Source organism: Akebia trifoliata, chromosome 2 (assembly GCF_017979445.1).
Source record: "Akebia trifoliata isolate Shusen 1 chromosome 2, ASM1797944v1, whole genome shotgun sequence".
In the NCBI taxonomy this organism is placed as follows: domain Eukaryota; kingdom Viridiplantae; phylum Streptophyta; class Magnoliopsida; order Ranunculales; family Lardizabalaceae; genus Akebia; species Akebia trifoliata.
This window is the reverse complement of record NC_141376.1, coordinates 4,500,530-4,521,680: the sequence shown is the minus strand read 5'-3', so window position 1 is coordinate 4,521,680 and position 21,151 is coordinate 4,500,530. Positions and strand designations below refer to the sequence as shown.

The window sequence follows — 21,151 nt, the reverse complement described above, 5'->3', positions numbered from 1 at the left end:
GAAGCCATCTTCTTGAAAATCACTTGCTTATTTCACGGGTCTCTCAATTTTTACACATCAAATTTGATTTGACAAACACAGGGGTGAAGGGCACACGAGCAAATGAAGATATCATTGTTTGTTAATCCAATGATCCCACACACTCTATCTAAAATAATTGTTCATTAGATCGTCCCCAGGCCACCATTTGTCATGGGATGCTCTTCGAACTTCCATCACCTCCTCCCTATCAAGCATCTTTCTTAAGCTCTCAATATTTTTTCCCTTGTTCCCCCTCCTTTTTAATGTTTTTTCCCCTAAAGAAATCAAAGAAGAAGAATCTAGGAGATGGAGCTACTAGATGTATTTTTATTTTGACTCGGGAGTTGTATTTAATTTCATAAGTGGTGTGTTATAAATAAGGGTGGGCGTGGAAGTAAAAGATGTCAAAATTTGGGAAAATCGGGGGATTTTGTTTTTCACTGTGATTCTCACTGTATTGATGTGATAGCATCTTTCGTCGAGATACGATTAAAAAGCATCTACGGTTATGTGACCTTGTAATCTACGGTAAAAGAAGCTAGGACACCATCACGTGGTCATCCATTCTCACAGGCATTAAACACGTGTGAAAAATAAGGGCAAAATCAAGTTCAGACAGAGTAAAAACTTCCCGCATTTCTGAATTCTATCGCCTTCCCGCCAAAGCACTTGGCGCGAGATCTCTTCAGTCTTCCCTCGCATCTCTCTCCCTGGTTCAGATTTGCAGAACGAGACAAGTTTTGAACACTCTCGAACAGGTAAGTTTTATGCTCTGTTGAGTTCGAACTTTTGATTGGAGATATTTTTGAATTCTCTTACTGTTCTTTCGAAGCTCAGATCTTAATGTTCTAGTTTAGGTAATTTCGTCGCTCTTTCATTTTAAAGATCAGATCTTTTACAGATTATATATAGGGTAACGCTCGCACCAGGGTATGTTTGCTAATTTCGACCAGGGTTTTGTTTTTAAAATCAATATGGTACGATCCCAATTGCTTATTGTTGTAATTAGGGCTTCAATTTTTTTTTCTTCTAATTTTTTTATATCCCCTTGCAAAATCCCATCTCTCCATTTTCATATCCGAGGCCATCTTGGATTTCTAATCCGGGGGACTAGGGTTTTTCTGGGACGATCTCTTTACCATCTATTCAAATCCTTCTAGATGCACCCCTCATTTAATTCAGCAATTTCAACTACATGTGTGCATTAGAGATTGATGGCGTTTACCTGGTTGGTTGGTAAGCTCAAAAGTTACATTTAGTGGGAATATTTAGAAGTAGGATAGGGATTTTGCTTTTTCTTGTTTCCATAGTGGGAGAGAGAGAGAATTTCAGTTGGATCCAAAGAATATTGTGTGGCTATCTGGTTCCAACAAAAAAAAAAAAGCGTGTGGAGTTTTTTTTTATGGCTTCAACTCCTCGAGATCAGTACGCTCATTTGATGATGAATTCCTCCTTGATCCAACAGCTGGAGACTTCTGAGGCTGCTTCACTTCCATACTCCGTGGGTGTCATTCCAACTGGAGAAGATGAGAAGGAGAGAAGGTGGAGGCACCGGTGTTGTGCTTGCCAATGAGTCTCTAATTATGAAGTTAGGAACAAAAGAAGAAAAAATAAGGAGTGTGTAAGGAAGAAGAAGATGAATGATTCCCTGAGTTGCAGAGGGAGAGTGAATGAATAAGTATGAAGGTGAATTCAGGTACTGAACCCCTCTTTAGTCTTTGAGAGGGGTTTTTATAGCTGAGTTTTCAGGGATAGGGATCACCACATAAGTCCACATTGCATGCTAGTTGGTTGGGGACTGCTGAATCTGCCCTTGGAGATTGTGCCAACGCTTCATTAATGCTACCACTTGTGTTGGATTAGTAATGTCTTAGGGTATTTAATGTAGGGTTGGTGAGATATCACTATTTTGGGGTAGCTTAGTTAGAAAATGTTTTTTTAAGAGGTTTGATAAATACTATAAGATATCACATTAAATGCGTTGATTTGGCAGGAGGGAAAGTTCAGAAGATCTCATCAAATTCCTTGTCTTATTATGCTAGACATTCTTGTACCGAGTTGAATGTGGATCTAAGCTGAGACTGGGTGAATACATAGCTCAATTGCCCGGGATCCAACTAGGTTGTGTTGGGTGAATATCCGAGCTTCAGACGGATTTAAGAACGTTTAGTCACATGGGGTTTGATTGGAATATATTGGATGAAGACTCATTTTGTGACTTGGGTTGGGGTTATCCCATTCGTAAACACGATTTTTTTGTGTTGATTGGTCATGTGCTTCCTAATTGGACACCTTCTCTTTGATGATGGCATGACTGAACACCATCTTTTTCACTATGATCGTTATATACCGAAATCCGAAGATGTGAAACAATCTTTTGGAAGGAAAAAAAAATGAAATATGCAAATATCGGGCTCTGTGTGTTGTGCAGATGATCACCAGTCTTCCAGACACATGTCTTGTAAGGAATTCAACCCGAAATTCCAAACCTGTGAGAAACAAGAAATAGAGAAAAACACACACGTCGAAAAAGAAAACAATCACACGCACAAGACGTATTTACGTGGTCGGCAATTTGCCTACGTCCACGGAGTTGTAGAGATTTCACTATTTCGAGAAGAATTACAAAAGTGCGGCTCTAGTCTCAAAGACGACAACCAAAACCTTAAAAAACCCTAATCACCAAAAACGGCTTTTATATACTGCGTACAAGATACACAATGGGTTACAAAACAGGCCCCAAAAATTTTTCCCGGGGGCGTTGCCCCTTGGTCCCCCAAGAGGCTTATCCATGAGCGCTTCGGCTTGGGCCTATCGGCCCAAGCCTCCACTCCATGGATTAAGCCTCAGAAAATATCCCATCAAAATACCACGCAAACATTATTCGAGTCGGGTCGGGTCGTCAACCGGATCAAAATATAACTAGGCTCCACAAAGCCCAACATGTCTTAGTCTCGGGTGGGGACAAAAATAGTCTCCACAGAACAAATAACGGGCATTAAGAATCTTAAGAGAGATCAATCCGCAACAAAGTGGGTTTAGCCCCCTCAACATGTGGGTCCCCCTCAACATGTGGGTCATACGATGAACAATTTAGGGCTCCCTTTGAGATGAAAACCTATAGTTTAGATAAATTACTATTATTATTTTATATTTTAAACAATTTCTTAGATGATACTTGCACTGATTCAAAATTCTCATTTAGGGTGGTTTTTATCCCGGGGTCGACTTTAGATTTAGGAAAATCATGCCAGTATAAGTTTTAAGAGTCCCAAGTAAGTATTTATTTCAAATTTTAGTAAGTATGATCAATTAGGAGGTTGGTCTCCAACTTTGTATAAATACCTGCATTTATGCCTTTATTTATTTATGAAGTTAGTGAATTGTTTTTTTGTTGTATGTTTGATTGCTAAGATAGCTGCTGCATGTGTAATATTTGAAGAAAAATGATTTTATCGAAAATTCTTGGATGATCATTACATGAACTCTAATAGGGTATTTATAAAGATTAAAAAATTCAAATTAACATAAATCACGCCTAATATATAAATTTATATATATCTTACTTAACAATCATTCCTAATATAGAAAATACTAATTGATATATTCTAAATATATCAATCTCCATCACAACCTTCCATTTGCGGAGAGATACCTTGACAATGATGCAATGTATCTCATGCACCTTCATACAATGCATCTCATTCTGTCTATTCCTATGTATCCTTCTCCTTGCCTCTTTCTTCTTCGCCTTTTGTTCTTTTGGCTTTATATTCTGTTAATTCATTCTTTTACCAGACCCGTAAATTTAATCTTGTAATCATCTAATAACCCGTATGTTCTACCCATATCCCCTAACCCGATCTTCCACTTTGCATCATAATTCTACCTAACCATAGACCTTGCTTCCTACCTAAAATAGCCACGCTCATCTTGTCTACTAAGCCCATACGTTCAGCTGAAACCTAGCCAAATGTTTGTTGGTTTCTTTTCCACAAGTAAAATCACTCTTTGCTGCAATTTAAGGCCTTTGTCCATTTTGATGACTCTCTATTCTTTGCTCCACATGATAACCAGAAGAATTATGTTGTATATTTCATCACAGGAACTAATGTATTTCAGCTACTTGCATTTTATTCTAGCTATTAAAGTTGGTTTGGTTGTAATAAATGCTTAATGTATATTCTCATGGATGATCAGCATTTAGGTTCAAGAGGATAAAAGCTATATTACAAATTTGAAGATTAAAGAAACATAAGTTCCCATTCATTTCTTCAGCAACAAGAAGGTTTTCCATTGGTTCTTTATTTGGCTGTGGTATTGTCAAGATTGGGACGCCATTTCTGTCCATGATTGGAAGAAGAATGGTCAAAAGTGAACCCAAAACTTGTGAAATAAATGAGGATGTTGTTGATAGAAAAAGAAAAAGTGACTTTGTCGACTTTATCGTGTGTGATATGACCTTGAAAGAGCTACACGAGAGGTGCCAAACAAAGAAAAAGAAACTTACAAGATCTAGTGACCTGCTTTACAGCGAGACTTGCTTCCATCTTGATGATGTCTCTAACAAAGAGGGTTATGTTGATGTGAAACCGAAGGAAGATGAATCTGACTTTGAAAAGCCTCTCAGTATTTGGAAACTTAAGTTGTCAAATAAATCGAGGGCTAAACAAAAGTGCATCAGGAAACATGTGTCTTCATCTTCCAAATATGCAATTTCAGGAGAAGCCGTAACTGAACAGATTCTGAGTGCTACTCAAGATTCACTGAAAAATATCAAGGTTGAGATTTCAGAATCTGATTCCTCAGATTGCCAAAATGTGACCTGTGTTACTAATGTTTCCACCCTGGAGTCTCATGTTAAAATGGATTGTTTTAGAGAGTTGTCTGACGAAGTGCCTAAGAGAGTTAATGGAGGTGATATAGAGATTGAGGAATCAACTTCTTTCACTAAAGAATTGCCAAATTGTGTTGTTAATGAAGTCTCATTTGACTGTTTGGAGCTTGGTGAGCCTATATCTCTTCCTGTACGCGACACACAGTTTTTTGAGATATCATGCCAGATGGATAGCAATTCAGTGACCCAACTGCCTGATATAGCCATCAATGATAACTTCCAATGCATGGAGCTTATAAACAGTGGTGATAGATGTGATTCTGATATGGAAGTTGAAGGTGAAAGTAAGGAGGATATGCCTCCCAATCCCAAGGACAATTTTATCAGCAACTCTGAAAGTCTGTATCTCTTTTGTCGGGAGTCTTATCCATGCTTTGATCCTCACAATGCTGGTGATTTTAGTTTTGATGGTTCACCTATTGCCACGGAGAAGCACTCATTTCCTTCCCTTGATGGACCATTTTCTACTGGTGTAGATGTAGCAGTAAACGGCTACTCAGGGACCTGTCCTGATGATGCAGGCAATAAGCTCACAGCCATGGAAGTGCTAGAGAATCACCATAGTGTGCAGCCAGAACGTCCTCCTCAGAGGCTCTTTTCAACCAGAAAGGTATGGTTTAATATTCTGGTTAATGTCAATTTCGCTTGCATTTCTATCTCCTTGGAGTGATTTATTATTAAATTCATTTCAGGTCATGTCACCAATTTCTCAGGAGAAGCTTTGTCAAGCAGTGGATGCCAATGAGTTATATGACAATGTAGAACATTTTGGTAAGTCAAAAAAGAATTTCTCGACATCTTTTAATGGATATTTACATGTTATTCATGTGGTACATTACATGTGGCCCTTTCTTCATGCTATATAATATACATCATGCATGGGCATCTATGGATCGATCCATGACATGCAAATGGTTGAACTTTTGTGGCCATTTGGATACAAAACACTCTTGTGGCCATTCATATTTCATGTTTCATTATTTCAGTTGAGGTTTTGATATTTATGCTGTTTAGGGTGAGGCTTTACCTTAAGAAACATACTAAGAATAAGGCTTCGTTGGTAGGGTCAGGTCTTGAAGGAGCCAAAGTTCCAACAAGTCCAGAGCTAGTCATTAAGAAACCGAAGATTGATAAGAAGGGATCTCCACAATTGGTTCCCAAAGGCATTCTCAAGGTGCCCCATGTTTCTTTTGTTTTACGACATGATGGCACCGAGAGCACATCTATTCACGCTCATGCCCAAAAGGCCATTGCATTCTCACAGCGGCAGATGCATGACATTGAGTCCCTTGCAATGAAGCTCATGCAAGAATTGAACTCCATGAAGAATATTGTTGAAGGAACTTTGTGCTCTGATGCATGCTCATCTACTCCTAAATATAATATTGATGAGGTATGCAATAATTATATACATATATGCACTGGGTATGACATTTATAAATTACTAATTTAATACTCGATCAAATGTTGTATCAAGTTCATTGAATGGTTTATATTTTAATTTGTGAGTGCTGGCAAAAAATTTGTATTTCAATGCCGATGATATATAGCTCATTCATTGATTCAGTGGTGTAAATAGAAATCCTTTTGTACGATAGCAACTCTATATTCCCTGGCTCTTTGCTCTTTTTTTTCTTGGCAAGATTCCTTTTCATTGATTTTTCTTAATAAAACTATTCTCTTACTGCGGAAAAGATCCTTGATACATAATCTATTCTTGGAACCTCTTCTTATCCCTTCACGAAGAGGCCAACTCTAAGGACCCAAATCCACCACTGGCTTGGAGTTTTCGTAACATTCGAAGTCTGGGTTTTTTAATCTTCCATTTTCTAGTTGAAGTTGGACTAGATGTGCCAGATATTTCTCAACTTCTTTTAAGCTTCATTCTTAATGACTGGTTCTTATCTTTTTGATGATTGGATGTAGTGCTTTTAAATGCTAAGGTGTGAGTGGAGGCGCTTCACTAATCGGAGCCTTGAAATTTGAGCCTCACTCCAATTTTTAAATACATACATATAAAAATCTTCTCAAATAAAACAAGAAAGTGGTAACCGCAATCAATTTACAATTTAACATTGTAAGCATTAACAAACTAAAAAAAAATCAACAACTCAAATACCGAAAAAAAACAACTTCGAAGCAACCGAAAACATATGCGACCAAGGTCATAATTCAATAAGAAAAAAAGTCAAAGGAAAGTTGGAAATTGAACAGAAAATCTAAAACAAGGCCCTTAAGGCATTTTTCCTATGGAAGAAAGGAATCTGTTTCTCACAAATTATCGAAAACCCTGAAACAAGCCCCAAGTGCATAGAATTGTATGCGAGTATGTTGTGTGGGTGTGTGAATATGTGCGCGTGTTTGTTTGTGGGATGGGGGTGGGGTAGTGGAATGGGTGTGGGTTACTGTGGGTGGGTGGGTGTGGGCTGGGAGGCGGTGGGTTTGCGTGTGTAGTCATTCTTCCCTTTATATGAAATTTAAGAACTGATGAGGCATTTAAACACACTTGGTAGACATGCATTATCCTGAATTCTTGCATATGTACAATTATACTTGCATTGTATATTTTGTGTAATCTCTTTACGTGCAACAGATTGGAATGGCTGTTGAGAATGCTGCTGCAGTTGAAGAGACTACAAAAAAGTGGCTTTCCATGATGGCAAGGGACTGCAATCGTTTCTGTAAAATTATGGTTTGTCTCTCATCTTATCCATTTTGAAAGAAAGGATTTGGTGTTTAATTACAAATGAAAAAAAAGAAAAAAGAACAGCTTATTTTTGGGTTTTAGCCAGTTTTGATGTGATCTGATTTCAGTAACAATTTCGTTGATCACAGAAATCGACAAAAAGGAAGACTGCTACTGCATCTGGTCATGGTGTCCACAAGGAGAAGAAGATAAAATTTGCAGATGAAGCTGGTGGTATGCTCTGTCATGTCAAGGTTTTTGAAGAGAGTCTGACATCTCTTTTGGTCCCTGAAAATGATAAGGATGACCAAAAACTGCATGCTAACAAGAACTGATGCATAAGCTCTGTACATTATTATTCTCTCTTGATCTTGAATATGCTCAGATAGCCATGCAGAACTAAGTTAATTGTTGTTGAAGAGTCACAAACCAATATAAATCATTTCAACATTAACTATGCCATTAGGGTGTGTGACCAAATTTTTGGATTTTTGGTGGTTCTTTCAGGCATTCTTTCTCCCGTGTTCCTTTAATTTAATCGTATTGATTCGGTTTAGCTTGTTTTGTACCAGTTGGGCCAAGCATGTAGAGGGAAACAGTGGTAACTTATGTTGTGTATATCACAATAGATGAATGTATTTACTTCAACAATAGAAAAAAGAAAGAAGCTTACATTGTTCTTATTGGTGTCTTTTTTTTTAACTTTTATATTCAATCTGTCCTTGCATGAACTTTTGAGTATTGCATTTCAGTTAGAAGATCTATCAATCTCACATAATATCTAATATAATCTATTCTTTTTTTAATTGATATTAGCAGATATAATTGCTTCAACAATGATGAAAATGAAATTGGAGAGAATGTGGGGCCAATTTTGGAGAAGATAAGTACACAAATTGATTATGTGTGCTAGGGTGTATGTGTAAGAGTATCGGATACAATGTTCTCAAAGGCATTGGACGCTTACATCTTGAGCCTTGTCTTGGGGTAAGGATGTCAAATGAAGCGTCAAACTTTGCGGAAAGGTTGTTTCCCTTTCAAAAGATCAATGCCTTGGTCAATGAGAATTCTAAAAAGAGAGATTTACCAGACAGACCTGACTGTTGCATTTTTATTATAGGAACTCCCTTGAAATTCTGACAACTCTAAGGGAACCTTACTTTAATTACCCCTTAATTTAAAAAAAAAAACAAAAAATTCTTCCAAAGTATGTTACGTCACCTATATCTGACTTTTCTTCTTTTTCTTTACTTTATTATTATTATTTTCATCCATATTTCTATTTATCTCTTTATGTTTTTTGGTTTGAGGGAATAAAACTTTAGATTTTAATTTGATTTTGATTAATTTGAAATTTTGATTTAAATATTCAACATGGAAATGTGAAATTGTGAACTGTCATAGTACTTTCATTTTTATTTGAGAATTTTCTCTTTCAATAGAAGAATCTTTCAGACTTGATGATAAGATTCTAGCTATTCCAGAATAATCTCACTGATGGCTCACCCTTGGAAGGAGGCTTTCATGGCCCTCCATTTTTAAGCTGAAGTAAGAAAATTCCAAAGCAAATCCTGGGGAATATTAAATCTTCAAATGGGTCTTTTTGTCTAGTTGTTGGTAGCATAGTGATAAAGTTGGAGTACGGACTTAAATCAGTAAGGGAAAATTTTAGAAAAAACATTATAAATGGGAAAAAAAATGAAGAAAACGATAAAAATAAAAGATAAAAAAATATATCTGTTAAAAGTTATGGAAAATATATTTATCTAATGAAAATTCATAAAATCAAGTTATCAGCAAATCCTGTATTTTTACATTTATGAATCACAAAATTCTATTATGTATCAAATCCCACATTGAAAAATCAAGACAGTGTTTAATTTTTTTTTCTTGTGAAAAAATCAAAAAGAGGAAAAAAAGGGCATTTTTTGTCACAAAGGAAAAAAATCATGTTTTTTAATCGGCAGAGATGCAAGATACAATTAAAACACGATTTTTTTTCAAAAACTATGGTTGGTAGTTCTTATCTTTACAAACAAGCTTTGACAATGATGCTGATCAATTCCATGATGTATATTGTTTACCAACTCTTGACTTTCTTGAATAGTCTAATTTTTTCTTTTATGTCAACAAGCATTTTCAAGATCCACATCTTTAATCCCTAATTTAAAAATAGATGATTTTATATCTAATTATAACATTCACTATTTTTTTCTATGATGGGGTTATGGACCCATAGGCCCAAGCAGGGGCGAGGCAACTGTCTCTTAGAGAACCATATCTTGCTCAAATCCCTTGGGTACATGCAATACCACACAAACCACACTCGTTTGTTATCATTTACCTTGTTGATTATGCATCTTTATATATTTCAAGTTTTTGTGTGTGTGTGTGTGTGTGTGTGTATATAATTTATGTTTATTTTTCTTTTGTAAATTAATTTTTTTTTTAAAGAAACATTTTCCTTAATAAGATTTTATGCATTACTAAGGGTCGTTTTGCTTAAATGGTACTACATTAGCAATCCAACATTACAATCCTCTAGATTTCATGGAAAAAACTTAGATCCATTTTTTTTTTTCAAAAAACAATTTCTTTTGAGTTTGATCCAAGGTTTTGAAATGGACAGATCGAACTTTCACTTAACTCCCAAATTTATAATTAAAATTCAAAGGTGAAAAATAACTTTGTTTTTTGAAAATTTTATTTTTCAAGGTTCATAGAATTTTGTCCTCTACAATCTTAAAGCATCAGATCATGTTTTTGGATGCTACAAGATGAGCCCAAGGACCCTTAATAAGGGTGGAATCCTAACTAACAGCAAGGTTAGTCAAACTCTTCTTGTTATTGTATGTTCTTATGCTAATGTGAAAGAATTCATGGGACATTCGCAAGTTCCACAATCCTTGATTTTTCATAAATATCTTTTAAAAAAATTATTTATTATTTTATCTTTACTGCAAAAAGCATCGATGAAATTGTATATGCAATAACATTTTTTTAAATATCAAAAATCTCAAAATATTTATTTACTAAAATACCAATGAATAATGACAATGTTATCCTGTTTTGCACATAGGATTACAAAATAAATGCTAGCTTTTAAAAAACATTTGTGAAAAATCAAAGGTAATATATAAATTAGAATAAATTTATTTCTTACCCTTTCTTTAAAATTCAAGTTGGATGGTCCACTCCAAACTTAACATACTCATATACATTGGTTGTCTGCCTTGTTTAGGCATTAGTTTAGACACTTCGACTGTATTTTACTTCATTTTTTTGTTGATAATTTTTAAGCACATCCACCCTTCTTTATGATAACTTTTGAGAGATTCTATTGGCACACTTATTTTTACTTAGAAAACAAAAATTCTTATAAAACTAAAATTCAAGGGTGAAAATTAATACATATATATATATATATATTTAAAATTCTTAAAATTTTACCTTTTATAACCCTTTGACATTGGAGTCCATCCCCAATCAAGGTCTGCTTAATAACAAATTTGATAAGGTAAGATTTGGTAGGTAACAAGTTTCATAAACTGGGTTCGCTGGAAAATATCAGAGCTCCAAAAGAAAGTTTTATTTCTTTATATTTATTTAATAAATGTACGAGAGTTAGGTCTGCCAAGTAAATCTATCTTCGAATATTTCAAGGCTGTATTTATCACGGTGGGACATATAAGAGATGTCTTTGATGTAACTGCATATAATGGACAAGACAGGTCAACAATCGAATTCAATGTAGGAAACAAACGTGTCATGTCAACAGTAATTACACGTCCAACTCCTTATCTTACCACACTTGTAATTTGACTTAATAGCAAGAGTAGACATTGAGAACTGTTCGAGAACGACGAGATATTATGGAGTAGGGATCCAGTCGGGTGTCCCGTTCGAGTGATTTTTTTGCTCATAGTCAAACACGCGTTTGACATATATAACAAATGACATCAGCAATGAGAGAGAAAGTTTCTCCGTCGAGCCGTAGATTTTTTTTTTTTTTTTTTCTATTCTAAACTTTTAACAAACGTAATACAATGCAATGGGGGGATATAGATAACAAAATTATATCAATTTAAAAAAAAACATTAAAAAATAATTATTTTTTATTATTGGATTTTATTTTTAAATTTTGATATTATGTAACCATCCATTTTCGACATCTTGGGTCAAATTTGAAAATTAATTTTATTAATTTTTTTTTTTTGAATATAAATATTTTTATAAAATTTAGGAGACTATGTTGTTGGATTGTCAATGTGAGTCCAACGACTTTTTTTAAGATTTGAAATCTTATAAAAAAATAAAATAATAATAATAATAATTAGATAGGTAAGAGAGAGACTTTCTCTCTATTATTGATGTCATTCACCCCATATGTCAAATAGATGTTGGGTTGTGAGCAAAAAAAAATCACTAGTCCCACTCCTAACCAAGGTCAAGTGGCACCTTAATTTATGTTATGTGGCATTTTTTGTAATCCACTAGCCCTATGGATATGTGGTCCATCTTTTGGTGAATCTACACAAAAAAAATCAATTTGATTGGTGATGTGCATTCATTGAAAATAAAATTATCTTAAGACTGATTTCCAATTGTTAGATTTAAATTCTTTTTCAAGAGATTAGATCTAGTGGATACTATTTATCAAACACTACGATCTTTGGTATGTAGGTTCACCTAGGGGACCACATATCTATATGGTCAGTACATTCCCCAAAATGCCACGTGGCATAAATTGGGGTGCCACCTGAGCATGGTTAAGAATGGGACACTACACTTGACTAAATCCCTCCTTGATATTATATACATAGAGAGTACAAGAAAGTCACACAGATTGATTCATTCAGATATATAAAGGTGTCTAGGAGAAAATGATAATAGAGAAGTTTTTCCAAACGGTCATATGAATTGCACATTGGATGTATGTGCAAACCCCGACCAAATTGAAGAATATTAGAATGATAAGATGAAATGTGACATCATCCCGACACGTGACAAGCATGAGAAATAATTAATAGGTGTAGCTTTCAAATCAAAATCCATTATAATCAAAGACCCCATGATAATAAACAAGCAATCAATAAAGGTTAATATAGTGCAATTGATACAAATTCAAGTTGAGAATCTCTTTCAAAATCTATTTTGACTTAAATAATTGTATTGCAATAAAAAAATATAAATTAGGGGGATCATATCACCAAGGAGAAAGGTTTAAAATCTCGACTTGAAATAGTGTTTCAATCATATGTGATATTATCTTGATCTAAATATTTTGAAACAATCCGACAATTTTCCAATTATTCTTGAAACATTCTACTTTTTGGAGTGAATGTTTCACCTCGGTCTTGTATTGACCAATATATTAAACAAATCTTGAGGTCTTAAAGGCAAAAAATATCATTATATATATATAATTTTTTTTTTCTTCTTAAAATAAGACTCCTATCAATCATTTTGTATTTTACTATGAAGGAAAAAATGCAGGAACAAAAATTAAATTTATTTTGAGATAATAAAGAGAACGCCTTTCGTATATATTTCCTATTAAGAAAGTGGAAGGCAATCAAGATCCTTAGTTGCGTGAACAACCCAATTGTTCCCATGGTTTTGAAACTCGGTTTTGCGTCTCGTCTCGTCCATGCTATAGACCAAGTCGTCTTGAACGAGTTTTCCAATACGTTTGAGACATTTTGTTAAAAAATGAATGTGGGATTTTAAATCTCGTTTGAAAAAGTGACTTGTTCGTCCGTCTCGTCCATGCTTGATACCGAGACAACTTGGGTGATATGTTTCCATCTCGATGAGTTTTGAAACCATGATTGCGCCTCAACTTCCTAACAAGAGGAAGACAACACAAGAATATGAATTGGGATATAACTTTAGATAGAGTTAGATCATGTTTGGATACAATTGAAAAAAATAATTATTTTACTTTCAAATTTTAATTAAAAAAATAAAACGTTTGTTTAAAAAATCAATTTTCGTAGAAGCAAAATTTCTAACTTTGTAAAAAATGAAAAAAAATTACTTTCTACTTTCAAAAGTAAAAAATAAAACTGATTTGATTCGAATTATCTCCTCATTGAGCTTTTAAAAGATACACATGTCTCCAACTCACTCGCCTTACTCTTCCCCTATCTTATAAACAAACATCGACGCTCAAACATCTTTTCTTCCTCAAAATGCCCAAAATCCAAATTTTATGAACTTGACCACCTCTTCATCTTATGTAGCAGATTCATTGTTTTCGCCTCGAATTTTTTCCTCGTGACATGATCTTTTGGAATTGAAACTAGGTTTTGATCAATGGTGGGTTCTAGTGTCTGTTGAGTGTCTCGTAGATTTGGTGATTGGAATATTATGGAAAATGGTGTCATTCCTGGGATCTATACCGAAAGAGATTGATGGATTTAAAAGCATTGTAAGATGGATGAGCTTGAGCGAGCTGGGGTTGTTATTGGTGGTCGTGTTTTTGGGTTCCAGAAGTAATGGTGATTGTGCGAATCATGAGGTTTAAGAAGATTATGAGAAGAGTTGGAGTGAACCAACTATTCATGGAGGACCAAATTGAAGTAAGAGATTCAGGGTGGGTTCTTTTGCTCCCCTGTTTTATCTTCCTCTTTACAAAGAGAAATCAAACACTTTTCCTAAACATACTTTTTTTATTTAAAAAAGTATTTTTCATAAAGTTACTTTCTACTTTTTATTTGTATCCAAATCGGCCCTTAACAGGAGTAACAATGTGGTAATCCATATGAGCAAAACGGTCCTTTGTAAGACTTAATCAGGGCGGAGCTAGGATTTTATTTTAGTAAGGGCAAACTTATAATTAATTGGAGGGGGAGGGGGCAAAAACTGGAGGAAGATGAGGGAATAGGGGTACATTAATGTCAAATGGGCATGTCAGTAGTTCAAAATGTAGGGGTATCTCAAATTTAAGCATAAATTCAAAGGTATCTAAAATGCCCAAAAAAGTTGAGTGGGGGCAATTGCCCCCAATGCCTCCTTAACAGTTCCGCCCCTGATTTTATGTTTGATGTGTTTCTCACCGGACGTAGATTTTAATTTTAGGAACATTTTCTTTACTAACTTAATAAGATTCCATATCTTAGTAAGGGTCTTTGAATTCAAATAAATCACCAAATTAAAAATCCTACGTCACAACCCTTTAGATTTCTTCGTGAAAAAAAAAAATCAGATTTTAAAAGACTGAATTCAAAAAATAATTTTTTTGAGCTTCCTTGAACCAAGGTTTTGACATAAAGGGCCATTGAATTCCCATTGAACTCTCAAAATTAGAATTTAACGGTGAAAAGTAGCATTTTTTTTCTTCATTAATATTTAAGTTTATAAAATTTCTTCTTTCACATTTAAATAACATCACATCATGTATGGGATGGCACAAGGTGAGCTCACCCTTAGTAAGATTTGAAATCTTATTAAGCTAGTAAGCCTATACTTACACGTTCTTTCTTTATCCTGTTTCACTAGTAAAGAGAGAAACAGTTGAAAAAAATATATGGTTAAATAAAACCACATGGCACCTTTCTACTAAATCCCTGCTTTTCAAGGAATGCGAGATTTTGGATTCCTGTCAATCGATCAAATATTTGATTGATTTGAACAATTATTAAATTGAGTCGTGCTGTAGTAACACTGAAATTTACATCGTATGAGATATTAGTGTGCACAGAACCATAGATGTTTCTCAATCGTATCTCGATGAAAAGCTGAGAAGCATCTATGGTTTTATAAACACATCCACGTCAGGAATGTCTCAAACGATATCAATTTCAATGTTACTTCAGCATTTTCCTATTAAATTTGACATCATATGTCTTAAGATCTGTCCTTGCAAATTATCCGGTATTTTTGATTTCTTACTTGTCATTGATTCTTATCCCCACGACCAATTTTCTCGCAAATCCTCCTAATAATCACCATCAGATCACAAAATATAAATATAAATATATAAATATAGAAATAATTTCCACTTAAGGCTAAGAATTCTCACTACCCCATTTGATGGGAAAGGGTGTCTCCAACAATGCCAGTTGATCCCATGGATTTCTGGCCCATCCTAGTTGGTGTGAGTTGTGACATAAATATTTAGATTGAGGTTAGTTACATGGAGCATGATTGGTTTCAAGAATCGAAGGGTTTGAAATAGTTTGGGCCCACAAAGGAGTGGTCAAACATAAATAGGAAAGGATGATGATCACTCCCTATTTTGGTGCAATGGGACTCGTAAGAGTAGTGGTAGCGAGACATTGAAAAAAAAATCAAGCCGCCTTAATCGTAGGTGTAGTTGAAACAGTATACCACGAAGTATACACGTCGACAATCTCTTAAATATATATTTATCTATATATCCGTCTATCTATTTATATATACATATGTTCTTTATCCAGAACTTATATTTTGGTTTTGCTGAAGAAGGAGAGAGATATCGAGATGGAGAGAGACAATAAAGGCAGAGAGAGAGATATGGAGGATAAAGAAGAGATGATGATGGAAACAAATACGATTAATAAGTATTCTTTTGCTTGTGCTATAGTTGCTTCAATGATCTCCATTATATTTGGTTATGGTAATCTCTCTCTCTCTCTTTCAATTGGTTTGTATCGAAAGTCTCAAAGTAATACATGTTGGGGTTTGGGTCTGCTTACATGAGTTTCATATAGTATTCATCTAGGGAAATTATGCCTAAGTTGTTAAGTAGTTAAATTTGACGCATTCCTCAGGCCTAGGTTTTTTTTGAGTATTGGTTTACGTTCCTAATATTCGATACCAAAGTCAACTCCACGTCTCGAATTGGAACGTGGTGGTTTATTACCTCCTGAAGTGTCTTAAATCTGATACGTTCCAATCAGATTTAGGTTACAAACATATAAATCATAGAATACTTTAGTTTATGAGTAGTCGTTTACAGAAGATGAGAGGTTTTTTTTTTTTTAGAGTCGTGACAATATGACTTCACCCACGTGGCATTCTCTATAGATTCCCTTGACATGAGTATGTCAGAATCATATATATTTTTTCATTGGGATACACAACTGCACAGTATTATGGAGATGTGCAATTGTGTATCCCGAGTCATAAAGCCTATGGTTCTGGCACACCACGTTACAAGAGTCGATTGAGTATGGCACGTGAGGGAGTCCGATTATCACAACTCTTATTTTTATGAAGCTGAATTGAATTTTTTATTTTTTTGATTGTGTAATTCAAGTTGAGTTCGACAACTCAAAAGTATGTTGTCACTGTTTTGAGTCAAAAAGAGCCATGTTATACACAATTATATTTTTGTGTCAAGATGTTGAAGAGGACCCGTAATGAATTTCTTATTACTTTTTGGTTGTGTAATTCAAGTTGAGTTGGACAACTCAAAAGTTATTTGTCACTCTTTTGAGTCAAAATTATATTTTTGTCAAGATGTTGAAGAAGACCCTTAATGGATTTAAAGGTTCAATTATAGGGCCTAACATTAGATATTGCTAGGCCCATTAGCTGATCCATTAGGCCCGACCTTTTTTTGCTATCATCACCATAGGATCATCATCATCATCTGTCATTGAAGTCTTAGTCCAAAGATTTGCAGTTGATTAAACGAATTCTGCTTTGCCTTCTCTTTTTCAAGCTACGCTCTTTTGGGCCTAAGTATGCTCTTTTGGAACTTTCAACTTGTTAATCGACCTTGAATTTTCTGAATGTGTTAAAGCATCTAAATTTTCTCTCTTAGTTTATCTCCTAAAGTGGTGGTGCTTCAATTTTTCAAATGTATTCATTTTAAATTTTATTTTCTCTCAATAATCTCACCTTATTACTATACACATATATTTTCTAAACCCAGGCCCATATAATTCAATCAAGCTCATCAAACAAGATCTAACCCAGACCAATCCAATCTGAGTTATTGACCCAACCCACTTCTTGAATCATTCCTCATTAAAATCTTAGAGGATCCTTCAAAAAATAAAATAAAATTCAGATATAATCTTTTTTGATTTCCATATGTTGATGGTAGCAAAAATCTCCCTTTCTTTCTCTTTGAGTTTAGATTGTATATAATTAAGAGTTAATTTGTTCTTTCTTAATATATTTCTTTGATATTTGGGATTGTAAATTTGTAATGTAAAAAATCTAAGATGCAAAAAGCATGAATTAACTTGGAAAAATATAATTTCTAATCGCAGATACTGGTGTTATGAGTGGAGCTATGATCTTCATAAAAGAAGATCTCATAATAAACGACACTCAAGTCGAAATCCTTGCAGGAATCCTAAACATATGTGCCCTCTTCGGTTCTCTTACTGCTGGGCGAGTCTCTGATTACATCGGTCGTCGTTACACCATTACTCTTGCCTCTATAATTTTCTTAATTGGTGCAATTCTAATGGGTTATGCCCCCACATATGCAATCTTAATGACTGGTAGGTGCATTGCTGGTGTCGGTGTTGGTTACGCTCTCATGATTGCACCGGTCTACTCTGCTGAGATATCTTCACCTGCGAGTCGAGGCTTCTTAACCTCTCTACCAGAGCTTTGCATTAGCTTTGGAATCTTACTAGGATATATTTCAAACTATCTCTTTGCAAAGTTAACTCTTAAACTAGGTTGGCGATTGATGCTTGGCGTTGCAGCAATCCCATCACTTATGTTAACTTTTGGTATTCTTAAGATGCCCGAGTCTCCGAGATGGTTAGTGTTGCAAGGCCGACTTGGAGACGCTAAGAAGGTTTTGTTGGAAGTATGTAACACTAAAGAAGAATCTGAATTTCGTCTTAGAGAGATAAAGAAAGCCGCAGGGATTGATGAGAATTGTAACGACGACATCGTTAAGGTAACCAATAATAATAAAGGAAGTGGTGTGTGGAAAGAATTACTACTAAGGCCTTCACCTCCTGTACGTCGGATCTTAATCGCTGCAGTTGGAATTCATTTCTTCGAACATGTTACGGGGATCGAAGCAGTTGTGTTATATAGTCCTAGAATCTTTAAGAAAGCTGGAGTTGTCAGCAAACACAAGCTCTTGCTTGCAACTATTGGGGTTGGACTTACTAAGACTACATTTATCTTGACAGCCACAATTTTGCTAGACAGAGTTGGTAGAAGGCCACTCTTGCTAACAAGCACAGGTGGTATGATAGTCTCACTAGCAACACTTGGGTCTGCTTTGACCATAGTAGAGCACTCTAAAGAGAAGCTCTTGTGGGCACTGGGTCTTAGCATTGCAGCAGTTTATAGCTTTGTGGCCTTCTTCTCAATTGGGCTTGGGCCCATTACATGGGTCTATAGTTCTGAGATCTTTCCTTTGAAGCTTAGGGCCCAAGGAGCTAGTATTGGAGTGGCAGTTAATAGGCTTATGAATGCTACCATCTCTATGACCTTTATTTCAATCTACAAAGCTATTACCATTGGTGGAGCTTTCTTTTTATTTGCAGGTCTAGCTGTGTTGGCTTGGCTTTTCTTCTTCTTCTTCTTGCCTGAGACTAAGGGAAGGCCATTGGAAGATATGGAGATAATCTTTTGTAAGAGGTCTAGGTCTATGAACACCGATGGTGAAAATATTGAGATGAGAAATAAAGTTGATCAAATGTAAAACATTTTAATCATGCTTGAAGAATCTTCTTTATTTTATATTATAATTTATTGGCCTATGTCAACTACATTTTTTTTTTGGTTCCATATCTTGATTGGTAATTTGTCCTGGCAAAGCCCAAAATGTCTCATGGGCCATCCAGCTTGGGTCAAATCACCATCATCCCAAGCAAGAAGTGGTTGCGTGTATTTTCACAATCAAAATGAAGAATTTCTTCCTTTTAATTTTTTTTATTATAATGTTAATCGATTCCATCCCTCACTCTTGGGGCATTTGAAATATGAGTGGCCTAGAGACGACATTAGGAATGAGTCTACCCACTAATAATAAAGTTACAAGAACTTATTTTGGTGAATGTTTGATGGGATGCCCCCTAAATGTTTGTTAAGACGAATAAGTCTCAATTATTTAAAAAATAATAATGTATTAATTTTAAAAAAATAATTCGTAAAAATATATAATAATTATAAGAAATTCATAAAAAAATATAAAACAAGTAAATAATCATTAAATATCAAATAAACATTAACCAATAAAAATGTACGTAGCAATGTAACCTAGTATATTAGTAGCAATGTTTCATCACTCAAAATATCAAACATCATATACTTAAAAAACCCTTGTAAGAAAATTGTATGAAACAACGGAATCGAAATTGAATAAATATTAGAAGTTTCATGAAGAAATCTTAGTGTAGGGAGAAAATAGGATTTGAAAAGAGGGATTTTGAGATTTCTCTTCAAAACTAATGTTTTTAAAACAAAAAAACTCTTTTATTTAATAGTCTTTGGTAAATAAATGACTAGGGGCAGAGTATTTGTGTAAAAGAAAAAAAAAAAAAATACAAAAAAAAAAAAGTCTCAAGAAATGATCCATGGGTTTGGGGTTTTTGCCAAAATTGAGGCTTACGCCTCACAAAATCCTTATGGTTCTTAAGCCTTGAGGCTTGATCCCTACCTCACTTAGAGGCGGTAGTCCTTTAAAACATTACTTACTAATAAAAAATGACCTAAATACCCTTACCTTCAATTCTAGCCTTGATTTTTGGTATAAAAATTTATCATTTTAAAGTTCTTAAACCTGGAAGGTAAATTATTTTTTGTCTATTAACTTAACACTTTAGAAAAATCCTTGATTTTTCTTTCCAAAATTCCATGTCTATTGCTCCTCCAAAAATCCAATATTTTATGAAATATTTGTACCGTGTCTTGAAGGTTGTAGGAGATAAAACTTTTAGGTTAATGATGACTTGTTTTGGAAAGAAAAATCAAATGGTTTTGACCAATGGTGCATTTGATTGTGCTTAGAAAATATGTGAGATTATCATTTTCCATGGAAAATCTCATTTTTAATGCATTGGATTGGCATTTTTCATGAAAAATGGATTTTCATCTTCATCCAAAAATGCTGATTTTCATTTTTCCACCTATATAGAAGGAAAAATGAAATCCACCATCGAATCAAAGCTTAGATCTTTTTTCTTCTCCACCCCACCATTTCCCTTGCCCCACTCCCCCCCCCTCTCTCTCTCTCTCTCTCTCTCTCTTATTATTATTTTTTTCTAGATGCTAAAATAATGGAATTTTATTTTCATCCTAACCATTTTCCACTTTTTTTAAAATAAATTTATTGGTAAGTCTGTTTTCAACGAGTTCAATAATATAGTGTTGACGAGATATTTTAACTCAGGTCTTTAATATCATCACCCAAAGATTTTACCAACTAACCTAAGTGGCACTTGCACCCATTTTTCACAATCAAACACACCCTAAAAGTTGAAGATGAGGGTATTTATGTCCTTTTCTTATTAGTATACTGTAGAAGATTAAGGCCAAGGGGGGTATGTCATCACTTTGACAACATAGGCTATCTCAAATATTCCCCAAAAACAGGGATGGGTATATCTAAATTAGAAAAAATAAAATATGTAGCA

The 21,151-nt window shown here is 34.6% G+C and overlaps 2 protein-coding genes across 7 annotated transcripts; both read left to right on the top strand.

Annotated features, from left to right (window-relative positions):
- The first annotated feature begins 622 nt into the window (after window positions 1-622).
- LOC147408954 (uncharacterized) lies at window positions 623-8,751 on the top strand. Of its 6 annotated transcripts, none has more exons than XM_086424081.1 (7): window positions 623-779; window positions 4,222-5,528; window positions 5,611-5,689; window positions 5,983-6,311; window positions 7,512-7,610; window positions 7,754-7,838; window positions 8,424-8,751. In XM_086424081.1, exons 2-7 carry the CDS (start codon window positions 4,371-4,373, stop codon window positions 8,489-8,491), a joined length of 1,818 nt encoding a protein of 605 aa, XP_086280207.1. In that variant the 5' UTR covers window positions 623-779; window positions 4,222-4,370; the 3' UTR covers window positions 8,492-8,751. The 6 variants fall into 6 exon arrangements, with proteins under 6 accessions (XP_086280207.1, XP_086280199.1, XP_086280167.1 ...); XM_086424047.1 differs by lacking the exon at window positions 8,424-8,751 and adding an exon at window positions 923-998 and having other exon boundaries at window positions 688-779; window positions 7,754-8,317; XM_086424073.1 differs by lacking the exon at window positions 8,424-8,751 and having other exon boundaries at window positions 624-779; window positions 5,989-6,311; window positions 7,754-8,317.
- Window positions 8,752-16,013: 7,262 nt separating this feature from the next.
- LOC147408953 (putative polyol transporter 6) lies at window positions 16,014-19,242 on the top strand. Its single transcript, XM_086424028.1, has 2 exons — window positions 16,014-16,206; window positions 17,813-19,242. The coding sequence occupies exons 1-2, from the start codon at window positions 16,071-16,073 to the stop codon at window positions 19,216-19,218; spliced, it is 1,542 nt and encodes a 513-aa protein (XP_086280154.1). The 5' UTR covers window positions 16,014-16,070; the 3' UTR covers window positions 19,219-19,242.
- Window positions 19,243-21,151: the final 1,909 nt, after the last annotated feature.